This window comes from Myxocyprinus asiaticus, chromosome 5 (genome assembly GCF_019703515.2).
Source record: "Myxocyprinus asiaticus isolate MX2 ecotype Aquarium Trade chromosome 5, UBuf_Myxa_2, whole genome shotgun sequence".
Taxonomy (NCBI): Eukaryota; Metazoa; Chordata; class Actinopteri; order Cypriniformes; family Catostomidae; genus Myxocyprinus; species Myxocyprinus asiaticus.
This window is the reverse complement of record NC_059348.1, coordinates 27,116,909-27,140,904: the sequence shown is the minus strand read 5'-3', so window position 1 is coordinate 27,140,904 and position 23,996 is coordinate 27,116,909. Positions and strand designations below refer to the sequence as shown.

At 37.4% G+C, this 23,996-nt stretch overlaps 2 protein-coding genes across 9 annotated transcripts in view; one reads left to right on the top strand and one right to left on the bottom strand.

Annotated features, from left to right (window-relative positions):
- The window catches only part of LOC127440571 (ras-responsive element-binding protein 1-like), a 51,768-nt gene extending 47,161 nt beyond the window's left edge, over window positions 1-4,607 (top strand). For all 5 annotated transcript variants that reach the window (XM_051697252.1, XM_051697248.1, XM_051697251.1 and 2 more), the window contains 2 exons: window positions 194-967; window positions 2,037-4,607. In XM_051697252.1, the coding sequence (XP_051553212.1) occupies window positions 194-967; window positions 2,037-2,374 (1,112 nt within the window). In that variant the 3' untranslated portion in view covers window positions 2,375-4,607. The remainder of the gene's footprint in view (window positions 1-193; window positions 968-2,036) is intronic.
- LOC127440572 (LIM zinc-binding domain-containing Nebulette-like) lies at window positions 546-18,831 on the bottom strand. 4 transcript variants are annotated; one of them, XM_051697257.1, is made up of 8 exons: window positions 18,411-18,831; window positions 18,186-18,280; window positions 17,527-17,611; window positions 15,427-15,534; window positions 15,092-15,269; window positions 14,678-14,710; window positions 14,372-14,490; window positions 546-691 (listed from the first exon to the last, which is right to left on the bottom strand). In XM_051697257.1, the coding sequence occupies exons 1-8, from the start codon at window positions 18,477-18,479 to the stop codon at window positions 683-685; spliced, it is 696 nt and encodes a 231-aa protein (XP_051553217.1). In that variant the 5' UTR covers window positions 18,480-18,831; the 3' UTR covers window positions 546-682. The 4 variants fall into 4 exon arrangements, with proteins under 4 accessions (XP_051553217.1, XP_051553215.1, XP_051553214.1 ...); XM_051697255.1 differs by lacking the exon at window positions 546-691 and adding an exon at window positions 12,539-13,135 and having other exon boundaries at window positions 14,678-14,707; window positions 18,411-18,819; XM_051697254.1 differs by lacking the exon at window positions 546-691 and adding an exon at window positions 12,539-13,135 and having other exon boundaries at window positions 18,411-18,814.
- Between the last annotated feature and the right edge of the window lie 5,165 nt (window positions 18,832-23,996).

The window sequence follows — 23,996 nt, the reverse complement described above, 5'->3', positions numbered from 1 at the left end:
ATCCAAAAACCTTTTGATTTAACTCTTAAGATGAGGGGTTAATGGCACTTCAATGCTGGTCTATAATTGAGTTTTTCAACACCACAAAGCATGCCCCATTTGTATATTGAATATTGTTGCATCATTGGTTGTGTAAACATGAAAACAGTGCAATTTGTATTTTGCTTAAATTAACCTTTACTTGTCTTTGTAGAGAGTATGTCTGACACTGAATCTGCTTTCACTGGAGACATTATGGATCTGAGCTCTATCAACCCCAAAAGGGAGGAGAACTCTTCATCCCCAGAACAAGCACCAGAACAAACTGGACAATCAGCCACTGAACAAACAGATAGCACCAGAGATACAAATCAAAAACAGCCAGCTGAGGGAAACCCTGAGAAAATAGAAAATGATGACGATGACACTCAAAGCAATAAAAGTCTCGATATGAACCTCGCTAGCAAGCTTGTAGACTTCAAACTTTCTGGAGGGGATCAGCACCAGCGTAAATCAGCTGAAACTGTTGCAGAACCAGTTGGTCTGCCAGAGGAGTTCCCTCACACCTGTGCTACCTGCAAGAAGACTTTTCGTCATGCAGCCACCCTCAGCCGGCACCAGAAAACTCATGTTCATGAGGTCCAGCCAGAAGATGGAGGAAAGAAGGGAAGACGTCAACCTACTGAATCCAACCAAACCACAATCACAGCACCTAGAAAAGAGATGGAGCAAGAGACAAAGTTAGAAGCTGTTGAAAAAGAGGAGAACAGCAGTTGTGTGGAAAGTGGTACAGAGGAGGAGAAGGAGAAAGACAGGGAAGAGATGAGTGATGATGAGGAAGAGGGTGGTTCCTCAGAGCATAGAGCTTTGGAAGAGGAGAGTGACTCGGCTGCAGGCAAAACTGACAAGAGAAAGAAGATCTGTGCTATGTGCAGCAAACGCTTTTGGAGCCTGCAAGACTTGACCAGACATATGCGGTCACATACTGGTAAGCACAGATTTTATATTTAGAGCTCCTGGATGTTATTTACTATACCCAGTTTACTGAAATGAAAGTTCTGTCATCATTCACTCATATGACTCTCCCTCTTCTGTGGAACACAGAGGTGAATAGTAGCCTCATTCACCATTCACTTTCATTGCATGAAAAAAAAAAAGATGAATTGAAAGTGAATGCTGAATGAGGCTAACATTCTTCCTAACGTCTTTTTTTGTGTTCCAGGGAAGAATGTCAAACGGTTTTGGAACGAGATGAGGGTGAATAAATGATGACAGAATTTTCATTTTTGGGAGAATTATACCTTTAAAGAAATTGTTCACCCAAAAATAATCATTTTCTCATAATTTACTCACCCTTATGTAATATCAAAATCGTATTACTTTCATTCTTCAGTGGAACACAACCAAATATATTTTAATGGAAATGTGATGTCTGTTTGTCCATGCAATGCAAGTGAATGGTGACCAAATTTTCAAGCTCCAAAAAGGACATAAAGGTAATCCATACAACTCCAGTGGTTTAATCCATGTCCTCTGAAGCGATCCAATCGAATTGACTCCTTTTTCACAGTACATTTTGCCATTGCAGTCTCTAGGCACGAACATAATTTCAAGTTTGTAATCGAGCTTGAAATCCTGATTGTCAGGGAGGCTGCTGATGTCAAGATTTATAGTGAAAAAAGATTTTTTTTTTTTTTTTTTTTGGTCTGTTCTCACCTAAAATCGATAGGACCATTTCAGAAGACATGGATTAAACCACTGGTGTTTTATGGATTACTCTTATGCTGCATTTATGTCCTTTGTGGAGCTTAAAAGTTTGGTCACCATTCACTTGCCTTGTATGGACAAACAGACATCATTTCTCCATTAAAATATCTTCATTTCTGTTCTGCTGAAGAAAGAAATTCAGACTGGTTTGAGACAGCATAACGGTGAGTAAAAGATGAGAGAATATCATTTTTGGGTGAACAATTCCTTCAAGAAATGTCTAAAAAAAAAAATTTACTTAAGAACTCAAGAACATGGCCTTTCAACACTGCTTCTTTTTGTTGTTGTAGGTGAGAGACCTTATAAGTGCCAAACCTGTGATCGCACATTCACCCTGAAACACAGTCTGGTGAGACACCAACGTGTCCACCAGAAACCCACGGATGAAAAAGGGACTAATGAGGTGGAAATTAATGATGAAACAGATGGAGCAAAAGATGATATTGGAGTGCTGGAAGGAAACGAGGTCAGGTGTTCATCGGGAGGTGAAAGTGAAGCAATAGCCCCAATCCAGACTGAGAATAAAAGTGAGAGAGCAGAGGTGCCCCAAACAGAAGTGAGTGAAGGACATAAAGTGGAGAAGCAACATGCTGAAGATATAGACATGAAATTGGATTTTGATGAATAAACTCCCAAAGAACCTCGACTAGATGGAGCTGAACAGGATGAACCTTCAACTCGTGCTGCCTCAGTTGAGACCCAATCAGGCTTTGATCCAGAATCTGCAAAAATCAGTGTGTACAGCCGAATCGCGGCTCAGGAAATTGCAGAGAAGCCTGTTCTGTGAAGACTAGCCCCTTCACTTTGTTGATTTTGTGCCATAGTTTATCAAGCTTCCACAAAACACTAGGAGTTGCAAAGTCTGGCCTCTGCCAGTATTTGTCTTATACAGTATGCATAGAAGATGCAACTGTGATTCTTTTCTCGATGCCTTAATGCTTTTCTTTTTCTAAAGATTTAGATCAACACATAACTGGACAGTAACAGTTTTAATCATATTTATATGATTTTTTTTCTTAAGTGAATCAAATAAAGACTTTATACCATTATAAATAAGAGAAACATTTGTATGATGATCAGAAGATTTATATATCAGCCTTAAAATTTATTATTCTTAAGTACATTTCTATTTGTTTTTAGTTTCTGTGAGGAGTGAGGTTTTTTTCCTCTCTTTTTGTCTTGTTGAATTTAAGAGCTGAAATCATTGTCACTATCATGATTGGCTGATTGCATTTCTGATAAAAATTTCTGCTTAGTGGTTCTGTTTAGCTTTCTATTTTATTTTGGGTGATTAATTGGTCAATCTTTTATTGGCAATATTTGCCTGTTCTTTGTATATTCTTCTCTATCTTTGAGCCTCATTGACAAATGATGCAGACGTGTGTACAAATCGCTGAAAGTCTTGAAAAAGCACCTTCTGGTGGTGAAGACTGTGAAGTATTATATTGGAAGGCCGGTGGATCAGAGAAAAGAGTGCTTCTGAGATTCACACAATATGTATTTAATGTCAGTGTGATTCTGAGTATGTTTTATGTATCTTTAAAGTGTTATTTGTTTTTGCCTTTTTTGGATTTTGTGTTTGTACTGGAAATCTCTCTGTAGTTCACCCTGACTGTTTGACACTGGTGTTCACACTAAACTGTACCATGAAAATTGGAGCTCAAATAATATATGAATTTAAATTAGCTGCCCTGGGACTGTCTTGTGAAGAGGGGATGTCATTTTCCCCTCAAACAAAAACACTTATTACAATTTTTTACAATAGTTGTAACTTTGATAACCCCTGAACTCCATTCAGCACTTCATTAGGGTTGTATGGATTTAACCTATGTCCTCTCATTGGCAAAATAATTGCTAGTATTCATTTTGAAAACTCAGCCTCTTTTATAAGCAATGCTTAACTTAGTAAATGAGAAGATCTCTACATTTTGTTAAAACATATTTCCTTTCTCTGTTTCTTATTTTTTGTCTAATGACATATGTGCCTGAATGTGTACAAGTGTGTGGGGGTGTGTGCACAGTTATCAATAATGAAAAACACTGAACATTTTATGCAGGTATTTATTTGATCAATCTAAAGAGAGTGGTCGTAATTTTGAGAAGCCATATAGAATCCAATTTGTGCCGCAAGGAGTATCAAAATAATTCTCCATTGTAGAACTTCTTTTGCATAGTGAAGTTCTCTTAAGTTTTTCAGATATGTTGTGGATTCAGATTTTGACTCTTTGGATAATTACGATTTTCGTATGTCACTTTAATTAGTCATGTGATGAAACTTTCAACCAATGCATCTATCCATTAATTTGAGAGCATTGAACCATAGAGTATAATTTTGTTGGGTTTGACATTATGATTATGAAACTAGTGATTTTGCATGTTAATGTAATTTTGTGAATTTCTCAGCTATTCTCTTTCTCAGGGGCTTTTCAAAAACTGCATTTTCTAAGAAATCTATCTTGTGTATAAAATTGATACTCATTTCTGTGGTAAACAGAATAATCACTACAATTTAGTGCATTTTACTGAATTTGGTCAAAAACATGCTTGGGCTTAATTTTGTCTTCTATTGACTTATGTTAATGTCAAACATTTCTTGTGAGAAATTTCTGTATTTGGCCCGTCACCATCACTGACCATGTTCGTCCAATGGATTACAAATGTCAGATTAATTCAGATGAAGATTTTGCTTACTTTCTGATCAAACTCCATAAAGTGTATGAATCATCCAATCAATAAATGTACACTAAGAAAGAGTGAGACATGAAGTGTGTGGGTTGTGGTTTTTTCATCCAATGCTTTGTGAAGTTTTTTTTATTTTATTTCGATTTTATTATTATCATTAAAAAAGAATGTGTTTTGTGCATTAGTATGGTGTTCAATAATTGTATATTATTTGCATTGCCATTTTAATCCTGCAACTCAAAACGTAAATATCTGCTCTACTGCTTTTATTTCTTTAAAAAATAATAATAATAATAATAATTCCTAACCGCAAGTATTAACCTTTAACATGTAAAAATGTAGTAATGAGCAAAAATTTCGCAACGCCCTAGCAACCACCCAGAACACTCTAGCTACCACCAGACTACTACCACCTACAACACCCAGCAACCTCCAAGCGCCCACCAGAAACACCCTAGCAATTAGCAACCACCTTGCAACGCCTTAGCCAGAGGTATTTTTATACTTGAAGCAACCTCAGCGTTTTTACCATAGGAGAGAGCGTAAATGTCAACAAGCGTGTTACGACAGTAAGTCACCTTTGCGTTTACCATACAAATGAATGAGGAGTGCAGTAAACTGACACCTACCTGTTGCAAAATTTTCAGCGTCTTCTCTTATAAAATAGCCATTTTATCATAGTAAACTCCACACATAGTTCATTCCAAAATAATTGGTTAGTGTAAAACTTGTTGAAGATTAGCGGACAGGCGGTCAGTACATTAAGCCATAAAATGTTTCCTAACAAAATCAGTTTATTCAGTGTACTGAAGCATCTTCTCCATTGACATCCATTAAAAAAGAACGGCTTCTTGTCTCCTTGCCAGCTTTCCGCCATGGAATGTCCGTCGCGGTATACATTTAGCTGCTAACCTTGCAGGCTCCATTGATAGATGCAGATCACCTATTTTATATAGTTGCTATAGCAAATTTGATATGGTGAGTCATGGGATTTATTTTTTAGAAGTGAACTAGTCACCGTCGGGGAATCAGAGGATGATGAATGGGATTGGAACAATTTAGGAGGAAGAGACTTCACCAAGCGCTACACTGCAATGAGAACTGGGAATACTCATCAGGTGTTTATTTACAGGGTGGTGATGGCCAAACTGAATTTGAAATTGAAGTTTAATCTCACTGTTGTCAGCAGCCTTTTGTTTCTAGAAATTGTAACAGTTTGTGTTGAATATACAGTATATAATGAGATGACAGTATGTTTCATTATGTGCCTGGTTTTTTTTTTTTTTTTTTTTTTTTTTTTTTCAGGCTTATCGACAAAGTTCTCATAATAAATCCTTAAAAATGTCCACTCCGTCAGACAAGGTCCTGAGAAAATTGGAAAACAAAATAAACCTGGGTGAGACCACTACTACTTTTTCTTTCTTTTTTTTAACCAACAATATAAAGCATCAGTGAAATAAGGGCAAGACCTTAAGATATAGTTCACCCAAATATGATTATTTTGTCATCATTTACTAAACATTGTGTTGTTCCCAACTCGGATGACCTTTTTTTCATGGAACACAAAAGGAGATGTTTTGCATTATGTTAGTCTCAGTCACCATTCACTTTCATTGTATCTTTTTTCCATACAATGAAAGTGAATGGTGACTGAAAGTGAATGATCTCCTTTTGTGTTCCACAGAAAAAAGAAAGGCATGCAGGTTTAGAGCGTGAGTAATTGATGACAGAATTTTCATTTTTGGGTGAACTATTTCCTTGTACATGTACACAGAAGATTTAATCTACTTATTTGAACTTGGAATGTTGGAATACATTCTTTGTCATTAAGTCTGTTTTGTTTCACAGATAAATTGAGCAATGCAGATTCTGTAATCAGTAAAGTCACTGTGATGCAAAAATAGAGGGAAGCAGACACGTACGTAATCTTACTCATAACCTTTCATGGTTTTCATTCAGGTTTACGTTTTTAAACCTTAAAAAAATCAAATACTTTTGCTAATTAAATCCCCTTTATTCTGTTCAGGTTTCGAGTAAAGGACAAACCAGACAGAGCTACAGTTGAACAGGTGCATGTTATGCCTTCATTTAATGAATAGTTCACCAAAAAAAAGAAAATTCTCTCATAATTTACTCACCCTTATGCCGTCCCAGATGTTTATGACTTTTTCTTCTGCAGAACACAAATTAAGATTTTTAGAAGAATATCTCAACTCTTTAGGTCCATTTAATGCGACTCCAGTGGTTTAATCCTTGTCTTCAGAAGAAATATGATAGGTGGGTGAGAAACAGATAAATATTTAAGTCCTTTTTACTATCAATCTCCACTTTCACTTTCCATTTTTCATCTTTTGTTTTTGCCAATTCACATTGAATCTCCACCTACTGGTTGTGGCTGGTCAAAAGTGTAGATTTATAGTTTAAAAAAGGACTTGCATATTGATCTGTTTCTCACCTACACCTATCATATCGCATCTAAAGACATATATTTAACCACTGAAGTCATATGGATTACTTTATGCTGCCTTTGTGTGCTTTTTGGAGCTTCAAGGATCTGGTTGCCATTCACTTGCATTGTATGGACCTACAGAGCTGAAATATTCTTCAAAAAATCTTTGTGTTCAGCAGAAGAAAGAAAGTTGTACACATCTGAGATAGCATGAGGGTGAGTAAATTATGAGAAAATTGTCATCATAGATAGTTGAAGTCGATGTTTTCTTTTTTTTTTTTTTTTGTAATTGAGGCTATTTAATGTGACTTTTTGTGTTGCCGCAGGTTTTGGACCCCCGTACACGCATGATTCTATTCAAGATGCTGAGCAGAGGTGTAATTTCAGAGATCAATGGCTGTATCGGTACTGGCAAAGAGGCATGTTTTTTCTTTTCTGAATAGCATAAAAATATCCATTGGAGTCTATGTTTGTCTATTTTAGTTCTTCTACTTAGGGAACAACTAGAAAGGCTAACTGTTATGTTACGTTTATTTTAATCTGTGTTTTCTGCCACAGGCGAATGTCTACCATGCAAATACTGCTAAAGGAAAAACAGAGCCATCAAAATATACAAAACTTCAATTTTTGTTTTCAAAGACAGAGATAAATATGTCAGTGGGGAGTTCAGGTAAGACAGATATCTTTGTTCAGGGCTTTAGTCTTGCAGATGTGTGCTGTTCAACAGTGACATTCTATATTTAGGTCCCGCTACGGCTATTGCAAAGGCAGTCCTAGAAAAATGGTGCACACTTGGGCCGAGGAGATGAGAGACTTGATCAGGTGAACTGTACTATGCTTCTTTTTAATAAACATAATTTTTTGTGTAAACATGTGACATGTTGTAGCATTGCTCTAGTATTGTTGTTGTGCAGCTGTAGTTCGTGTTCATCTAACATACATTTGTTTAACTGCAGGCACTGGAGTTGGTTTCTGAGAAAACTGCAGAGGAAAGATCTATTCAGGACAAAGTTGATAAAGAGGTCCATTGTTTTTCAACCACTTTTAGGGGCCACGTTTTTGCGGCAAAAAAAGCTAGATGCAGTGCTATGAGTAGAACAGAAAACAGATGTCTTAAGTAGAGGTAGATTTTACAGATTAATCGGTGCCAATAGTTGCTTTTTGGAACTCGGTTATCTGCAAAAATCAATGCCGATAGTTGCAGATTATTTATTTTATTTTATTATTCATTTATTTTTATTTATTTTTTTATTATTTCAATAAATATCAATAAACCTCTTCTGGTGATATATATATATATATATATATATATATATATATATATATATATATATATATATAAAACTTCATAAAAAAACTCTCTTCAAAGACAAAGGACAAGTGGCTCTAACAAGGACAGAAAGAGATGTGGAAGGCCAGATGTACAACTAAAAAAAGAGGATAAGTACATCAGAGTCTCTAGTTTGAGAAATAGACGCCTCACATGTCCTCAGCTGACAGCTTCATTGAATTCTACACGCTCAACACCAGTTTCATGTACAATAGTAAAGAGAAGACTCAGGAGTGCAGGCCTTATGGGAAGAATTGCAAAGAAAAAGCCACTTTTGAAACAGAAAAACAAAAAGAAAAGGTTAGAGTGGGCAAAGAAACAGACATCGGACAACAGATAATTGGACTGTAAGGTGCGTGAGAAGTGCCCGACAAGACATCTATGGCAAGTGCTACAGGAAGCGTGGGGTGAAATGTCACCTGAGAATCTGGACAAACTGACAGCTAGAATGCCAAGGATCTGCAAAGCTGTCATTGCTGCACGTGGAGGATTTTTTGATGAGAACACTTTGAAGTAGTTTTATTTATTTTTTTACAATTGTAATAGTAATTTTTCACATAATTAATGTCCTGACTATACTTTGTAATCAGTTGAATGCCACTTTGGTGAATAAAAGTACCAATTTCTTTCCATAAGAGCAAAATCTGTACATTATTCCAAACTTTTGGTCACCAGTGTATATACAGTTGTGCTCAAAAGTTTGCATACCCTGGCAGAAATTGTGAAAAAAACACCTTGACACACCTTACAGCTTCTGACACACTGTAATTTGGAGTGACGAGACCAAAATAGAGCTTTATGGTCACAACCATAAGCGCTATGTTTGGAGAGGGGTCAACAAGGCCTATAGTGAAATATAGGCCAATTCTCCAAGGGTATGCAAACTTTTGAGCACAACTGTATGTGCTCAAAAGTTTGCATACCCTTGGAGAATTGTTAATATGTGTAGCATTTTAAAAAAAAAAACATGAGTGAGCAGGCAAAACACATTTCTTTTATTTCTTATGGGATTCATATTCAACTGTGGGTTATAACAGAATGGCACAATCATAAAATAAAACATGGCAACAAAGAAAAAAATGAAATGACCCGTTCAAATGTCTGCATACCCTTAGTTCTTAATACTGTGTATTGCCCCCTTTAGCATCAATGACAGCATGCAGTCTTTTGTAATTGTTGTCTATGAGGCCCCAAATTCTTGCAGGTGGTATAGCTGCCCATTCGTCTTGGCAAAATGCCTCTAGATCATGCAAAGTCTTTGGTCGTCTTGCATGAACCGCATGTTTGAGATCTCCCCAGAGTGGCTCAATGATATTAAGGTCAGGAGACTGTGATGGCCACTCCAGAACCTTCACCTTTTTCTGCTGTAACCACTGGAGGGTCAACTTGGCCTTGTGCTTAGGGTCATTGTCGTGCTGGAAAGTCTAAGAGCGTCCCATGCGCAGCTTTTGTGCAGAAGAATGCAAATTGTCTGCCAGTATTTTCTGATAACATGCTGCATTCATCTTGCCATCAATTTTCACAAAATTCTCCGTGCCTTTAGAGCTCACACACACCCAAAACATCAGTGAGCCACCACAATGCTTCACAGTGGGGATGGTATTCTTTTCACTATAGGCCTTGTTGACCCCTCTCCAAATATAGCGCTTATGGTTGTGACCATAATGCTCTATTTTGGTCTCATCACTCCAAATTACAGTGTGCCAGAAGCTGTGAGATGTGTCAAGGTGTTTTTTTGTGGCATTGACCCAGTAAAGGCTTCTTTCTGGCAACTCGACCATGCAGCTAATTTTTGTTCAAGTATTGTCGTATTGTGCTCCTTGAAACAACCACACCGTCTTTTTCCAGAGCAGCCTGTATTTCTCCTGAGGTTACCTGTGGGTTTTTCTTTGTATCCCGAACAATTCTTCTGGCAGTTGTGGCTGAAATCTTTCTTGGTCTACCTGACCTTGGCTTGGTATCAAGAGATCCCCGAATTTTCCACTTCTTAATAAGTGACTGAACAGTACTGACTGGCATTTTCAAGGCTTTGGATATATTTTTATATCCTTTTCCATCTTTATAAAGTTCAATTACCTTGTTACACAGATCTTTTGACAGTTCTTTTCTGCTCCCCATGGCTCAGTATCTAGCCTGCTCAGTGCATCCACGTGAGAGCTAACAAACTCATTGACTATTTATACACAGACACTAATTGCAATTTAAAAAGCCACAGGTGTGGGAAATTAACCTTTAATTGCCTTTTAAACCTGTGTGTGTCACCTTGTGTGTCTGTAACAAGGCCAAAGATTCAGGGGTATGTAAACTTTTGATCAGGGCCATTTGGGTGATTTCTGTTACCATTATGATTTAAAAAGGAGCCAAACAACTATGTGATAATAAATGGCTTCATATGATCATTATCCTTAAATAAAAGACTTTTTTTTTTTGCATGATATTTTCAAAATCAATGCCAAAATTTCACAATTTCTCCCAGGGTATGCAAACTTTTGAGCACAATATATATATATATATATATATATATATATATATATATATATATGAAGAGTTGTGCATATGTATACAGTATATGTATACGTTTGGTGTGAAAGTTTCCTTAGAAACCCTACAGTGTAAGTAAAACATGTCTTAACATGTTTTAAAAATAATATAATTCCCTAACAATTCACATGGAGATCTGTCTCATAATAGGTGTTTAAGAAAGCCTACATACCACACACAAGTAATGAAGTCACTCATTATGAGAGGGATGTGGAAGATCTTCAGAAGATGCACAAAATGACAATGTACATCTCAGAGCCTTCGATGAACAACATTAAACTGGTGGTGTGAGCATTGTTAGCACTGTCTTAAATGCAGATACCTGTTTTCCATTATAGATCCTATACCAAACTGTAATGGGCCTTAGGAAGGACCTTTCAGGTGTGCAAACGGTAAGGAGAATCATTTCATTTGTTTTGTTTTTAACAGGACCATTTGGGGTATTTAAGTTGCATTAGATTTAAGGCACCTTATGTGTCCAAGCCTTTGTTTTTTTGCTATTATTGCACCAAGAAAATCTGTGCAATGGTCTCTTTGAAGTTTTCATTGCCCACATAGCATGTGGGAGGATTAAGGCAGTATCTCCAAAGAGAAAATAAACAACACTAGCAGCCAAACTCATACGTCATAAAAATCCACCTAATTAAAAATGTTGTTCTTGAATGTGTATACACCAGGTTCCCTCGATACTGGAAGACTCCACAAAGGATGAGAGTTCAGAATCTGAGGGATAGGAAGATGATGATGATGACGACGATGAAGCAGAATCAGGAGGGGAAGACACACGGGAGGATGAGGCAGCACCACTGGACAAAGAGGTACCGATCACCTTCCAGCTGGCTATTTGAAACCACAAACTCCATGTTTTGAGTGATTGTGCAAATAAGTTTGCCATTTCTGTGTCTTTCAGGAAAGAAAACAATTGGTTAAAGGTGCTCAGAGGGAGAAAAGAAAAAATAAGGTTCCAAAACGTGAAAAAGCGCAAGGAGAAGGCTGCCAAAATGAAGAAAGGAAGATAAGGACAGTGGAGCCGAACGAATGCCTTGGTTTTCTGTTTGCCAATACATCTCGTATGCAGTGCGCGTGGCGTAAATTTCATCAGCAGCAGATGTGTATGTCATTGATGAGCTTGACTGCGCATGTTCCTGGAGTTGACTGCGCTAAAGAGTATGACAAAACATTCGTAGTGCACATATATCACTCATCAATGGAGTATACTTTAAAAGCCTGTAACGTTCGATTGTGTGCAAGACGTAACTGCAGGCAAAAAAACTAAGCATACCCTAGGATTGAAGAATCGAGGTTAGAACAGAAACGCTACATGACTGATGGAGTTAAATCAGGGCAGGGATGTAATTAGTGCTGACGAAATGTCAGTCCCCTAACAATTATATTCAAATTTTATCACCATCATCAGCTGATAAAATAGCAAAACAAATATTTTTATGTTTATTAAAATTGGTTGTTTTTTAAATGGTCTGCACTTTTTTAACCTTAGCGGTTCCAAAGTGCTTTACATTGTGACTCATTCACCCATTCACACACACACCAAGCTGCCATGCAAGGTGCTAGCCTGCCATTGGGAGCAACTTGGGGTTCAGTGTCTTGCCCAAGGACACTTCAGCATGTGGAGTCATGTGGGCCAGCAATTGAACCGCCAACCCTGCAATTAGTGGCTAACCCGCTCTACCACCTGAGCCACAGCCACCAATTAAACTTTAATTGACGCTCTGATCACATACTGTAGCTTGAATGGGGGGTGTTCTGTTTTCCTGTAGACTGACAATTCATTTTTTGTTGTAGTGGTCCATTTAATACACATTGTGCGTAACAGTTTACACAAGTATACAAGGCAACGACGACATGCTATTAAAAATGGTTCCTTTTTAGATTTGATAAAGTGACAAAATCCTCTTTGCAATCCTCTATACATCTTGTCTTCTCACAAATTTCTGTTCTAACATTTTAACGTTTATTTCAAAGTAAAGACAATATTGGTACAAAACTATCCACTGCATTACGTACATTTACTTAATGGAACTATTGTGTAATAAAATGAGGAAGACTTATTAAAAACACTTACAAAGTGGAACAATTTGCACTATTAAAATAGAGATCTATCTGTGTCTGTTTACAATGTTTAATGCCTATAAACAATTAAGCTGTGGAGTTTAAGTTGAGGCTCATTGGGTGTGAGATCTCAGAGACACTTAGCGAATGCCCTCTACGTAGTTGGCAGGCAACATTCCCGACCTCCCTGTCCGCTGCACTGTTCCATACATCCAGCCTCCGTCAATCGGATGCACGTTCTGAATGACATCTCCATCCCGGAATGATACCTCATCATAATCCTGTGCTATATAGTCATACAGGGCCCTGTATACAGTCTGGAGGTCCAGTTAGTGCACATTAATACATTTATTTCATACAAAATAATTGCTTTTTTTCTTTTTTTTTACAGTATTTAACATGATTGAATACATAAAAAAAGAAAGAATATTAGCCTGGTGCACATGCAACATAACAGTATTTTCCAACCTTTTTTGTCTTGAATAGCTCCATAATCCCATCAATAAGGCTCAAGTACCTCTTCATCAACACCAAACCAGAAATGTGTTCCTTTTAACTCTTTGTAGTACATATAATTTAGCATTATTTTTAATGTTCTTCACATTTAAACAAAAACAATAAGGTGGTTCTCCATTATAAATGTGGGTTATAATATGTTTTTTATTATAAATGAGTGTTTTTCACACACATTTATCAAATTTTATCACTACGGTACATAAATGTATTTTTATTTATTTTTTCTTAAAAAGAAAATAAAAATCATAAGATTTATCTAGGTTAGTTTCAATCTCTTTGTAGTTTTATAAGTAGCCCTTATATTTGGAAGGTGTCATTTCTGTTTTATAGGTTAAACAAAGCAAAATCTAAATCTTTTCAAATCCCCACTGGAACCTGCTTAAACTTATAGTTCACCCCAAAATTAAAATTCTCTCATCATTTACTCGCCCTCATGTCATCCCAGATGTGTATGAGTTTCTTTCTTCTGTAGAACACAGAACATCTCAGCTCTGTTGGTCCATTCAATGCAAGTGAATGGTGGCCAGAACTTTGAAGCTCAAAAAGCACATAATTGCAGCATAAAAGTTAATAATATGACTCCAGTGGTTAAATGCATGTCTTCAGAAGCAATATGATAGGTGTGTGTGAGAAACAGATCAATATTTAAATCCTTTTTTTACTATAGATTTAGACTTTTGACCAGCCATGACCAGTAGGTGGCGATATGCATGAAGAATGTGAACGTTGAAGTGAAAGTGGAGATTTTTAGAAAAAAAAAGGACTTAAATATTGATCTGTTTCCCACACACACCTAACATATCGCTTCAGAAGATATGGATTTAACCACTGGAGTCTTATGGATAACCTTTATGCTGGCTTTATGACCAGAGCTGAAATATTCTTTTAAAAATCTAAGGGTGAGTAAATGATGAGAGAATTTTCATTTTGGGGTGAACTATTCCTTTAAGTACTCCCTGGGGTACACATATTTCTGGCTGGGAATCACTTCTATAGAAAATAGAATTATATAAATTGTAGGATTAATAAGGACTTACCACGTTTGTGTGTTGTGACCTCAGTTGCATTGATCTTAGTGAATGCATGCCGGTCTGATGCATGTAGCTATGCCCATGGGTGTGGCCACTGTGATGGTATGCACCAGGAAGTATAGGTGCTAAAAAGAAACAATAATTACATCAGGACAATACAATGTAAATCACACTGCTCAAACTGATAACATTGATGTCTGATACTGATGTCTCTTTTTACCTTTTCCTTCATATTAACATCTAATTGGGTTGGTGGACAATTGTCAGGATTTCTGCATAAATTATTTTAAAAGTATGTGATCATTTACTCACCCCCATGTTGTTCCAAACCTGTTTGACTTTCTTCTGTGGAACACAAAATGAGATGTTAGGGAGAATTCACTTTTATTAAATGTTTAATTTTTTCCCCATACAATGAAAGTGAATGGTGACTGAGGCTCCTTTTGCACCCCATTGAAGCGAAAAAGAAAGTCATACGGGAATAATATATGGATATTTGAGTAAATGATAACAGGATTTTCATCATATATTTATCGAGACGTATCTTGGTGTAGACATTTAAGGGCCATTTTAAGGCAATCACAATTTTGTTCTTACTCTAGTATGTAGACATTTTGACGGGTATACTGTTGTTGTTGTTGTTGTTGTTGTTGTTGTTGTTGTATGTGTGTGTGTGTGTGTGTGTGTGTTTTTTAAGGGTGCACCACCAGGTGTTGTAGAACATACCCACAATGACGCCAGGTCTTCGATCCAACTCCATGGTGTACTGATGGACACCCTTGTGTGTGCTGTTCCCCACCGTCTCATGGTTGGGTTTTATCTGAGCCTGTACCAGGTATGTCCCTCTCATTTCCTGACTGACCCCATGCAAACCTGACATCTCAAAATCTTTATGGTACTTTGCCTGCAAAAATGGAGATGTCACCTGTTGTTTGTTTACATGTACATCAATTAAATCACATGGTCTGCTATTTATGAATGTACATCTCCAGCCCACTAATCAATCAAAAGTACATTTTTGCTATTTTATTAAATTAGTATATCTGTATTTTCAAACATACATTACTAATCTGATCCTGGGTTTTCCTCAGTCTCTGTAACTCTGGAGTATCCAGGACAAATTTGAATCCCCGACCCTTGCTTTGTTCAAAATCCTTTCTGTACTTGACCTGTAGAAAAAGGAAAGGGGGTGGCGGGGGGGGACTGTTGGTGCTTGCCAATCTAAAACTTGCTACCACAATTCTAAGGTGTTGTGAGTGGTTTCCAGGGATCTGCTTAGTGGTTGCTAAGGTGTTCTGAGTTGATTTTAGGGTGTTGTTAGGTGGTTGCTAGGGTCTAGCTGTTTGCTTACTGCCCAAGTCAAAAGATCCCACCCCCAAGTCTCTATGATATTTTATTGGCAGATGCTATTTGCACCATGGTGCAAATAATGGTATATGCTATTTACACCCCAGTGCAAATAGTGTCCGATATTATTTGCACACCAACCCCGGTGCAAGTAATGGTAGATACTAATTGCACCCTGGTGCAAATAGTATCGGTTAGTATTTGCACCCATATTTAAATACTAACATTCACCATGGTATTTTTTGTAAATTTACAGTAACCATAAAATTAGCCATGGTTACTATATTACCACCATGTTACTGTAGTAACACTATTGTTAATTGCATTAAAACTATGGTTTCTGCCAAAGAACATGGTTACTACAATATTAGCAGTACAGTGATGCAATGTACACACAAGCGATGCCGAGTCACGGGAAAGAGAGTGAATGCCAGACCCTGCCTCCAGATCAAACTCTTCTCTGCACTCCTCGACATTCGCCGTGGCCAAATCACTCCGATGAAATCAACATATATATTCATTTTTATCGATTATTTTAAGTAGTATTAAAGAAAATATTAAGAGTGGAAACAGAAAATCGGATCGCTAGGACAACAGTACACATTCACACACCATCTTTACACCTCACGCCATTGAAGCGACATCTGTTGTTTAGTTTGTGGTATATTTCTATGGTTCCACCAGACTACTGGGATGCAAATAGCTGCTCTGTGTGGCAGATGCTATTTTCACCGGGTTGCAAATAGACACTCTGTATTTTATTAGACACTAGAGATATGGCTTTGTTCCCTTCTTCAATGCTAGTCTTTTCGTTTGCTAGGCGAAATGTATACGTTTAATCGCTCACAGTAATAGCACACCTCTCCTCAATAGGATATACGATTTGAGGTGTGCACAAACGGTTGCACACCTTAGCGGGTGATTCGCACAAAACCTGTCAAGGAAATGCCTCGTACATTTTTAACTCCAAATCAATACAAAGAAAATTTGAAATTATAATTTGCATGAAGAAAATGAGGCATACTTTAAGGACCATTAAATATTTTTTGCATTGTGACATTATTTTCAGGCAAATTTTACCCCCCAATTATTATTACCGTAGGTGTTTTACTATTGCAGTAGTTTTCAATTATTATTTTTATTACTGATTTGTTTTATTATTATTACAATTTAAATGTACTGTATTGCTGTAAAAAAAAAAAAAAAAAAATTCTTTTGAACATTTTTTTTATTTATTTATTAAAATTGGTGAAAGTTAATGGCAGTACCAAGGGAGTACTAAACACAAAAGAATAGGTAATGGAATTCCAGACACAATGAATTATGAGAGCCATTAAAGCATAGAACTGAGGAGGGAAAAGTATGCAAGTACACAAAATACATTTTCATTGTTGCTGACCAATCCCTCTGCAAAATAAAGTTGCTGTCAGAATGCCAAGACTTTGGTCTCCCATAGTATGGACTTGGCAGCATCTTGTGTGCTGCCAGGTGGAGAAGCTGAGGGGATCTGCCAGTGCACCACGGAGTAGACAGCTGCCTTGCTTTTCCCCACGCTGACCTTGAAGTATCACACCCAGTCCCTCCCTGGCATCCAAATCACTCACTCTGCCATAAATGATTCTATCGCTCTCATGTTTTTCCAAGACAATTCCAAGATGTTCTCTGACATTTATGTATTACAATAGCAACAAATAACATTACCCTAGATATAACTGTTTGGATGCATTCTCAAAATGTATTTTAGGCATATGTTTACAATCATGTAATTACAACATCCAACACAACATAGCCTAAAGGGGGGCATGTGAGCTCACCTGACTTTGGAGTTCACTTTGCTGTCTCAGTCGTCGGTTCTCAGGGGTGTCTGTCACAATTGTAAAGGTCTGTTTTGGGTAGTGCCTATTGTGAGATAGACGTAGGTGAATTACATTTGTGGTGTTTACAAGCTTCCAAAGGCAGACCGTGTTAGGGGCCGTTCACACCGAACACGTTTAGCCTCTCCACGCTGTTTTTCAATTGTTTTATTATATAAACTTTAGACAGATTTGTCTATAGACCGCTGCGATGCGTCTGGTTGTTGTTTTCACCGTTTCGTGCAGGAGCGTTTTGCTGTGAACTTTAAAAACGCTTCTCGGGACACTTGCGTTCTGTTCTATTCGTTGCGCAGCGGCTTGCTTTTTTTTTTTTTTTTTTTTTTTTTGGGTCTGAACGGCCCCTTACACTGTCACAAATAGCTACTTGGCAAACAGTAAAAAAAATAAATAAATAAAAAAATAAAAATAAAAATAAATATATATATATATATATATATATATATATATATATATATATATATATGTGTGTGTGTGTGTGTGTGTGTGTGTGTGTTAAATACAATTAAAGTTATCGATTTTATGCACTTTCCATATGACATGCAAATGCGTTACAAGAGAATAAAGTTTCTGAACTCTAATGATGGCAAAAGATAACATACGCGTTACAGTAGGGCTTCTTCTCATATCCCTTGTAGTTGTTCATGTTAAGAGTCATTTTACACACCTCACAATGGAAGCATCCTTTGTGCCAATACTATAAGAAAATAGGGAAAGATGGAAACTGAACATGAAGCATAATCCAATGAGACATTGGATAAGTAGAATAAGTAGAATAGGCTAATTCTTATATTTCCCTGTAAGTAACAGAAAGTGAGAGAAAATACCTTGTCCAGACAGTTCACTTTCTCCGTTGCGTAGACTATTTTCCCACAGCGCGCGCAATGAGGGTTCATTTTGAAGCTGTTGCGATGCTCCAGGAAAATAGCATAACTCCAGTAACACGTATAATCGCTTAAACGACTTGTTCTAAAAGTTGTCCCTCAGATTTGCTGCAACATGCGCTGTTTATGTCGCATATGCCCAGTGTGTTTATCAGCGTGCTGCTTATCTGGCTGTGAGTTTACTGGAGCAAAGATGCGTGAGATTTCACAAAACATCTCCCACTGAGACTGTTGGACGAGCGTTCAAAGAATGACCGCCGTGAATTGGCTTTTCTCTAAAAGAACAACGAGGCAAATACATAAATAAATAACAAAATAAATTAGACCAAATAAAGAGATCGTGATTGATCATCTGTGACGTGTCGTATGTTTTGTTTTTTTCACGGCGGAATCGCCTATGTATTTTGCAAGGGACATATGTCAGGCTGTATTAAATGGTCACAACCAGTCCATCATGATAAATCTTTTAAAAGATGTAAACTATTGTGTATGTCTTATTTTCTCATTAGTCAAACATTTTCTGTAGAGACTGGTAAAAACATCCCGCTGTAGTGCACTTCACAAGAACGCATTTTTGTGTTCGCCTGTGCTATTTTTCAATTGTTATCGGGTGTGCGGGTTGCGGAATGCTCCAGCCTGATCTCACATAAAAATCGGCAAGTGTGTGCCGATTTTTCGTTAGCCGAATTGAATGCTCCGCGCACAGTATGTGTGACGCAAATTGCGTCATCAGCACAGCCGCGCGACTTGACCGCGCGCCGCCTAGATTTTCTTTACTCGTCTCGCGCACGCGGTCCTCGGCTGTCCGCGTCGTCTGCGCATGCGCTGGCCATTGACTATTAAAAGAGTGATACAAAGTCATTTTTATTTGTATAGGGCTTTTCACAACACACATCCTTTCAAAGTAGCTTTACAGAAAATCATGCATTAACAGAAAATGAAACTGTAATATCTATAAAGTCTTAGAGTCATCATTGTGTAGTTTGATTAAATATGATTGTAAATTGTGTATAAAAATAAATAATTAAATCATAATTGTATTTAGAACCCCAGTGAGCAAGCCAAAGGTGATTGTGGCAAGGAACACAAAACTCCATAAGATGTTGGTTAATGGAGAAAAATAACCTTGGGAGAGACCAGGCTCACTGTGGGCGCCAGTTCCCCTCTGGCTAACAGCATGAATATAATGCCAATATTAGTTATTTATGTGCAGTGCAAGTCATGGTTTAAAATTAGTAAACTATGTAAGTGTTAAGGGCCAGTGTTTAAACAAAGATTTTGTTTGAACTGTAAGATTAATGTCTAATGTCTTTGAAATTCATCCTGGATTAACTGTAGAAGTTCACATAGATGCATTGTCCTTTGTTAGTTGGCTGATGAAGGCTTTTGTTGGCAATTCATTGATAGCCTATGTATTCTATTTCAAGAGCGTAATCCATCAATAAACAAAGGTGATGCAGGCAGAGATCAATGAGGTGCATCGCAGTTCAATCGGAAGGTCATTTTGGTGAGGTTCAGTGGGGTCCATCCTAAATCCAAGTTTCAGGCAGTGGCATATGAAGCATCCGATGTCTTACAGCTGGAGTTGGCAACAGTTCATCCTCTGAAGTCCATCGTAAAAGATTGAAGTGATATCTGGCTAGCAGCGGCTGTAGTTTATCATCATCACTCAGCGACACGTAGCAGTGGAGTATGACACCAAGCAGGAATGGAGCTGGATCTGGCCTGCTCTTGTATGAATCCCGAGGTTGAGACAGGGAATAAAAATATAATAATATTAGCGTAGACACCAGTGAATTTATTGCATAGTTATAGATTATGAAAAATGCTTTTTGAGAAATGTTTCTGGTTCCGGCAGACCAAACTAAAGCAGCCTAATTGTGAGTTGATGGATAAATTAGGTGTATGCCCGGCTAAATAGATGAGTCTTTTGTCTAGACTTAAACTTAGTGAGTGTGTCTGCATCCCAAACAGGTTAGGGAGAATATTCCATAGTTTTGGAGCCAAATAGGAAAATTATCTTCCTCCTTTTGTGGATTTTGATATTCTAGGAACTATTAACAGGCCAGAATTTTGTGATCGTAATGAACATGATGGAATATAGCATGGTAGAAGGTCACTTAAGTACTGCGGAGCTAGACCATTCAAAGTTTTATATGTAGTTAACAGAATTTTAAAATTAATACGAAATTTAACAGGTAGCCAATGTAACGACGATAAAATTGGGTTAATATGATCATATTTCTTGGTTCAAGTCAGCACTCCGGCAGCTTCATTTTGCACCAATTGAAGTTTATTTATTTAACTTGCAGTACATCCTCCCAGTAATGCATTAGAATAATCTAGTCTTGATCTAGCAAGAATTCGTTTTTTGGCATGAGCAACAGAGAGCATGTGTCGTAACTTAGCATTATTTCTGAGGTGGAAGAATGCTGCTCCACAAACATTGACAATTTTATTTTCAAAGGACAGTGTAACAGGTAAAGAATGGGCAAGGAGCAGGTGGGAACTGGCTGAACAATCAACATAAACTTTTAATGCATAAATTAACTTAAACAATGAACTTTAGTCAAGTCAAGTGGCTTTTATTGTTATTTCAAACATATACAGCTAGTACATAAACAGACACATATGCAACGCAACCGCATGCATCTCTCTCTCTCTCTCGAACTGGCGTGTCCAGCTGCCCCTTATCTCGCTTTCCCGCTGTTCAGCTGATTCAGCATCGGCCATGCTCCATCAAGCCCTCCTCCTCGTCACAGATTGGTATCAAATATACAGTAACACCTAAGTTCTTCTCTGTAGAAGACCACGTAACAGTACATCCATCGAGAGTCAAATGATATTTTAGCGGTTTGTTTTTAGAGGTTTTTGGTCCAATAATTAGTACCTCTGTTTTGTCGGAAATGAGTTGAAGGAAATGTCTGGTCATCCAATTTTGAGTTCATTGATACACTCTGCTAATTTGGGGAATTGTGAAATTTCGTCGGGTTTAGAAGAAATATAAAGTTGGGTATCATCGGCATAACAGTGGAAACTTATTCCATGATTCCTGATAATATCTCCCAGGGGAAAAATATATAAGGAGAAAGCAGAGGCCCTAAAACTAATCTAAACCTAAACCTGTGACACTCCATACTTTACTTTTTTTTTATTTGACAATTCCTCGTTTACACATACAAAATGGTAGCAGTCTGATAAATAGGACCTGAACCATGCTAATGCAAGTCCACTAATGCCAACATAATTCTCCAGCCTATTCAAAAGGATGTTGTGATCTATTGTGTCGAAGGCACTAAGATCTAAAAGCACTAGAAGAGAAATGCAGCCACGATCAGATGATAGGAGCAAGTCATTTGTAACTCTGATAAGTGCAATCTCTGTACTGTGATGGGGCCTAAATCCTGACTGAAATTGTTCATTTATACCATTTCTCTGTAGAAATGAACATAGTTGGGAGGACACTACCTTTTCTAGTATTTTCGACATAAATGGTAGATTTGAAATCGGTCTATAATTAGCCAACTCGCCAGTATCAAGCTGTGGCTTCTTAATAAGCGGTTTGATAACTGCCATTTTAAAGTTTTTTGGGACATGTCCTAAAGGTAGCGAGGAGTTAATATTAAGAAGAGGTTCTGAGATTACAGGGAATATCTCTTTTAAGAGCTTAGTTGGTATTGTATCTAACATACATGTTATGGCTTTTGATGTTTCGATAAGTTTTGTTAGCTCTTCATGACCTATGACAGCGAAGGATTGAAGTTGCTTGTGAGGAAAATTATAAGACACTGTTTTCTGAGGTGCTGTGACAATTGATTGCATAATTCCAATTTTATTTCTGATTATTTCTAATTTATCAGTAAATAAATACTCTTGTGCTGCAACAGAATATCTGGTTCATTCGAGTCTTTATTCCTAACCAATTTATCCACAGTATTGAATAAACACCTAGGATCGTTGTGGTCATTGAATCATGGTGCGGGGCTTTTTTCTTTCATTTTCTTTAATTGAAGGGGGGGCGACACTATCAAGAGTGCTAGAGAAGACTGTATTTATATTTTCTGTTATTTCATCAAGTTCTTCTAGACTTTTTGGCTTGCTGAGTATGAGAGACAATTCTGGAAGATTATTAGTGAAGCTATCTTTAGTGGTTGAAAGAATAGTTCTACCTGAACGATAGCGTGGTGTAGATTAACATAAACTGATCGCAGCAAACAAGAGATGAGGTAATGATCTGAGATATCTTCACTCTGCGGTAGAATTTCTATTGTATAAAAATCATCTCCATATGACAGAATTAAATCTAGCATATGATTATGGCGATGAGTTGGTCCTGTCACATTTTGTCTGACTACAAGAGAGTTGAGAATATCAATAAATGCTAATCCCAGTGTGTCATTTTCATTATCTATGTGAATGTTGAAGTCTCCAGCAATTAGAGCTCTATCTACAGTAACTACAAGATCTGATAAAAAATTGGCAAATTCACCAAGGAAATCAGAATACAGCCTGGATGATCTATATACTGTAGCAAGGGCAAAAGGTGACAAGATATTTTTTTATTTATATCTTACGCTATAAGCATTAGCAGTTGTCGAATGCGTTCCTATTAGTTCGAAGTCAGAAACGTATACTCACAAAGTCAGTGCGATCGTCTAGGTGTGAGGCGATCTGGAACACGCAAAAACAAAGTATACCTGGGCCTTACGTCAGATGGACGTTTTTGACCGTTGCGTCGCATCTCGCGCAGGAGCACCGTGTTTTTTAGACAACGTGTCAAGTTAAAGGGATAGTTCACCCAAAAATGAAAATTCTCTCAATGTTTACTCACCCTCATGCTTCCCAGATGTGTGACTTTCTTCTGCAGAACACAAACAAAGATTTTTAGATAAATATTTCAGCTCTCTAGGTCCTCACAATATAAGTGAATGGTGGCCAGAAGTTTGAAGGTCCAAAAAGCATATAAAGGCAGCATAAACGTAATCAGTTCGACTGTGGTGTATAAATCCATGTCTGCAGAAGCTAAATGATAGGTGTCAGTGAGAAACAGATCAATATTTAAGTCAGTTTCTACTGTAAATCTCCACTTTCACTTTTACATTCTTTTAATTTTTTTTTATTTTTTTGGCCATTCGCATTCTTCGTGCATTTCGCCGCCTACTAGACAGGGAGGAGAATTTATAGTAAAAAAATACTGACCTGTTTCTCTCCCACACCTACCATATCGCTTCTGAAGACATGGATTAAACCACTGGAGTTGTATGGATTACTGCCTTTATTGCTGCCTTTATATGCTTTATGGACCTTCAAAGTTCTGGCCACCATTCACTTTGTGAATCTCGCATTGTGAGGACCTACAGAGCTGAAATATTGATCGAAAAATCTTCATTTGTGTTCTGCAGAAGAAAGTCATACACGCCTGTGATGGCATAATGGTGAGTAAATGATGAGAGAATTTTTATTTTTGAATGAACTATCCTTTTAAAAAGAACGTCAACTTTTAAAAACGCGTCTGGACACACCTGCGTT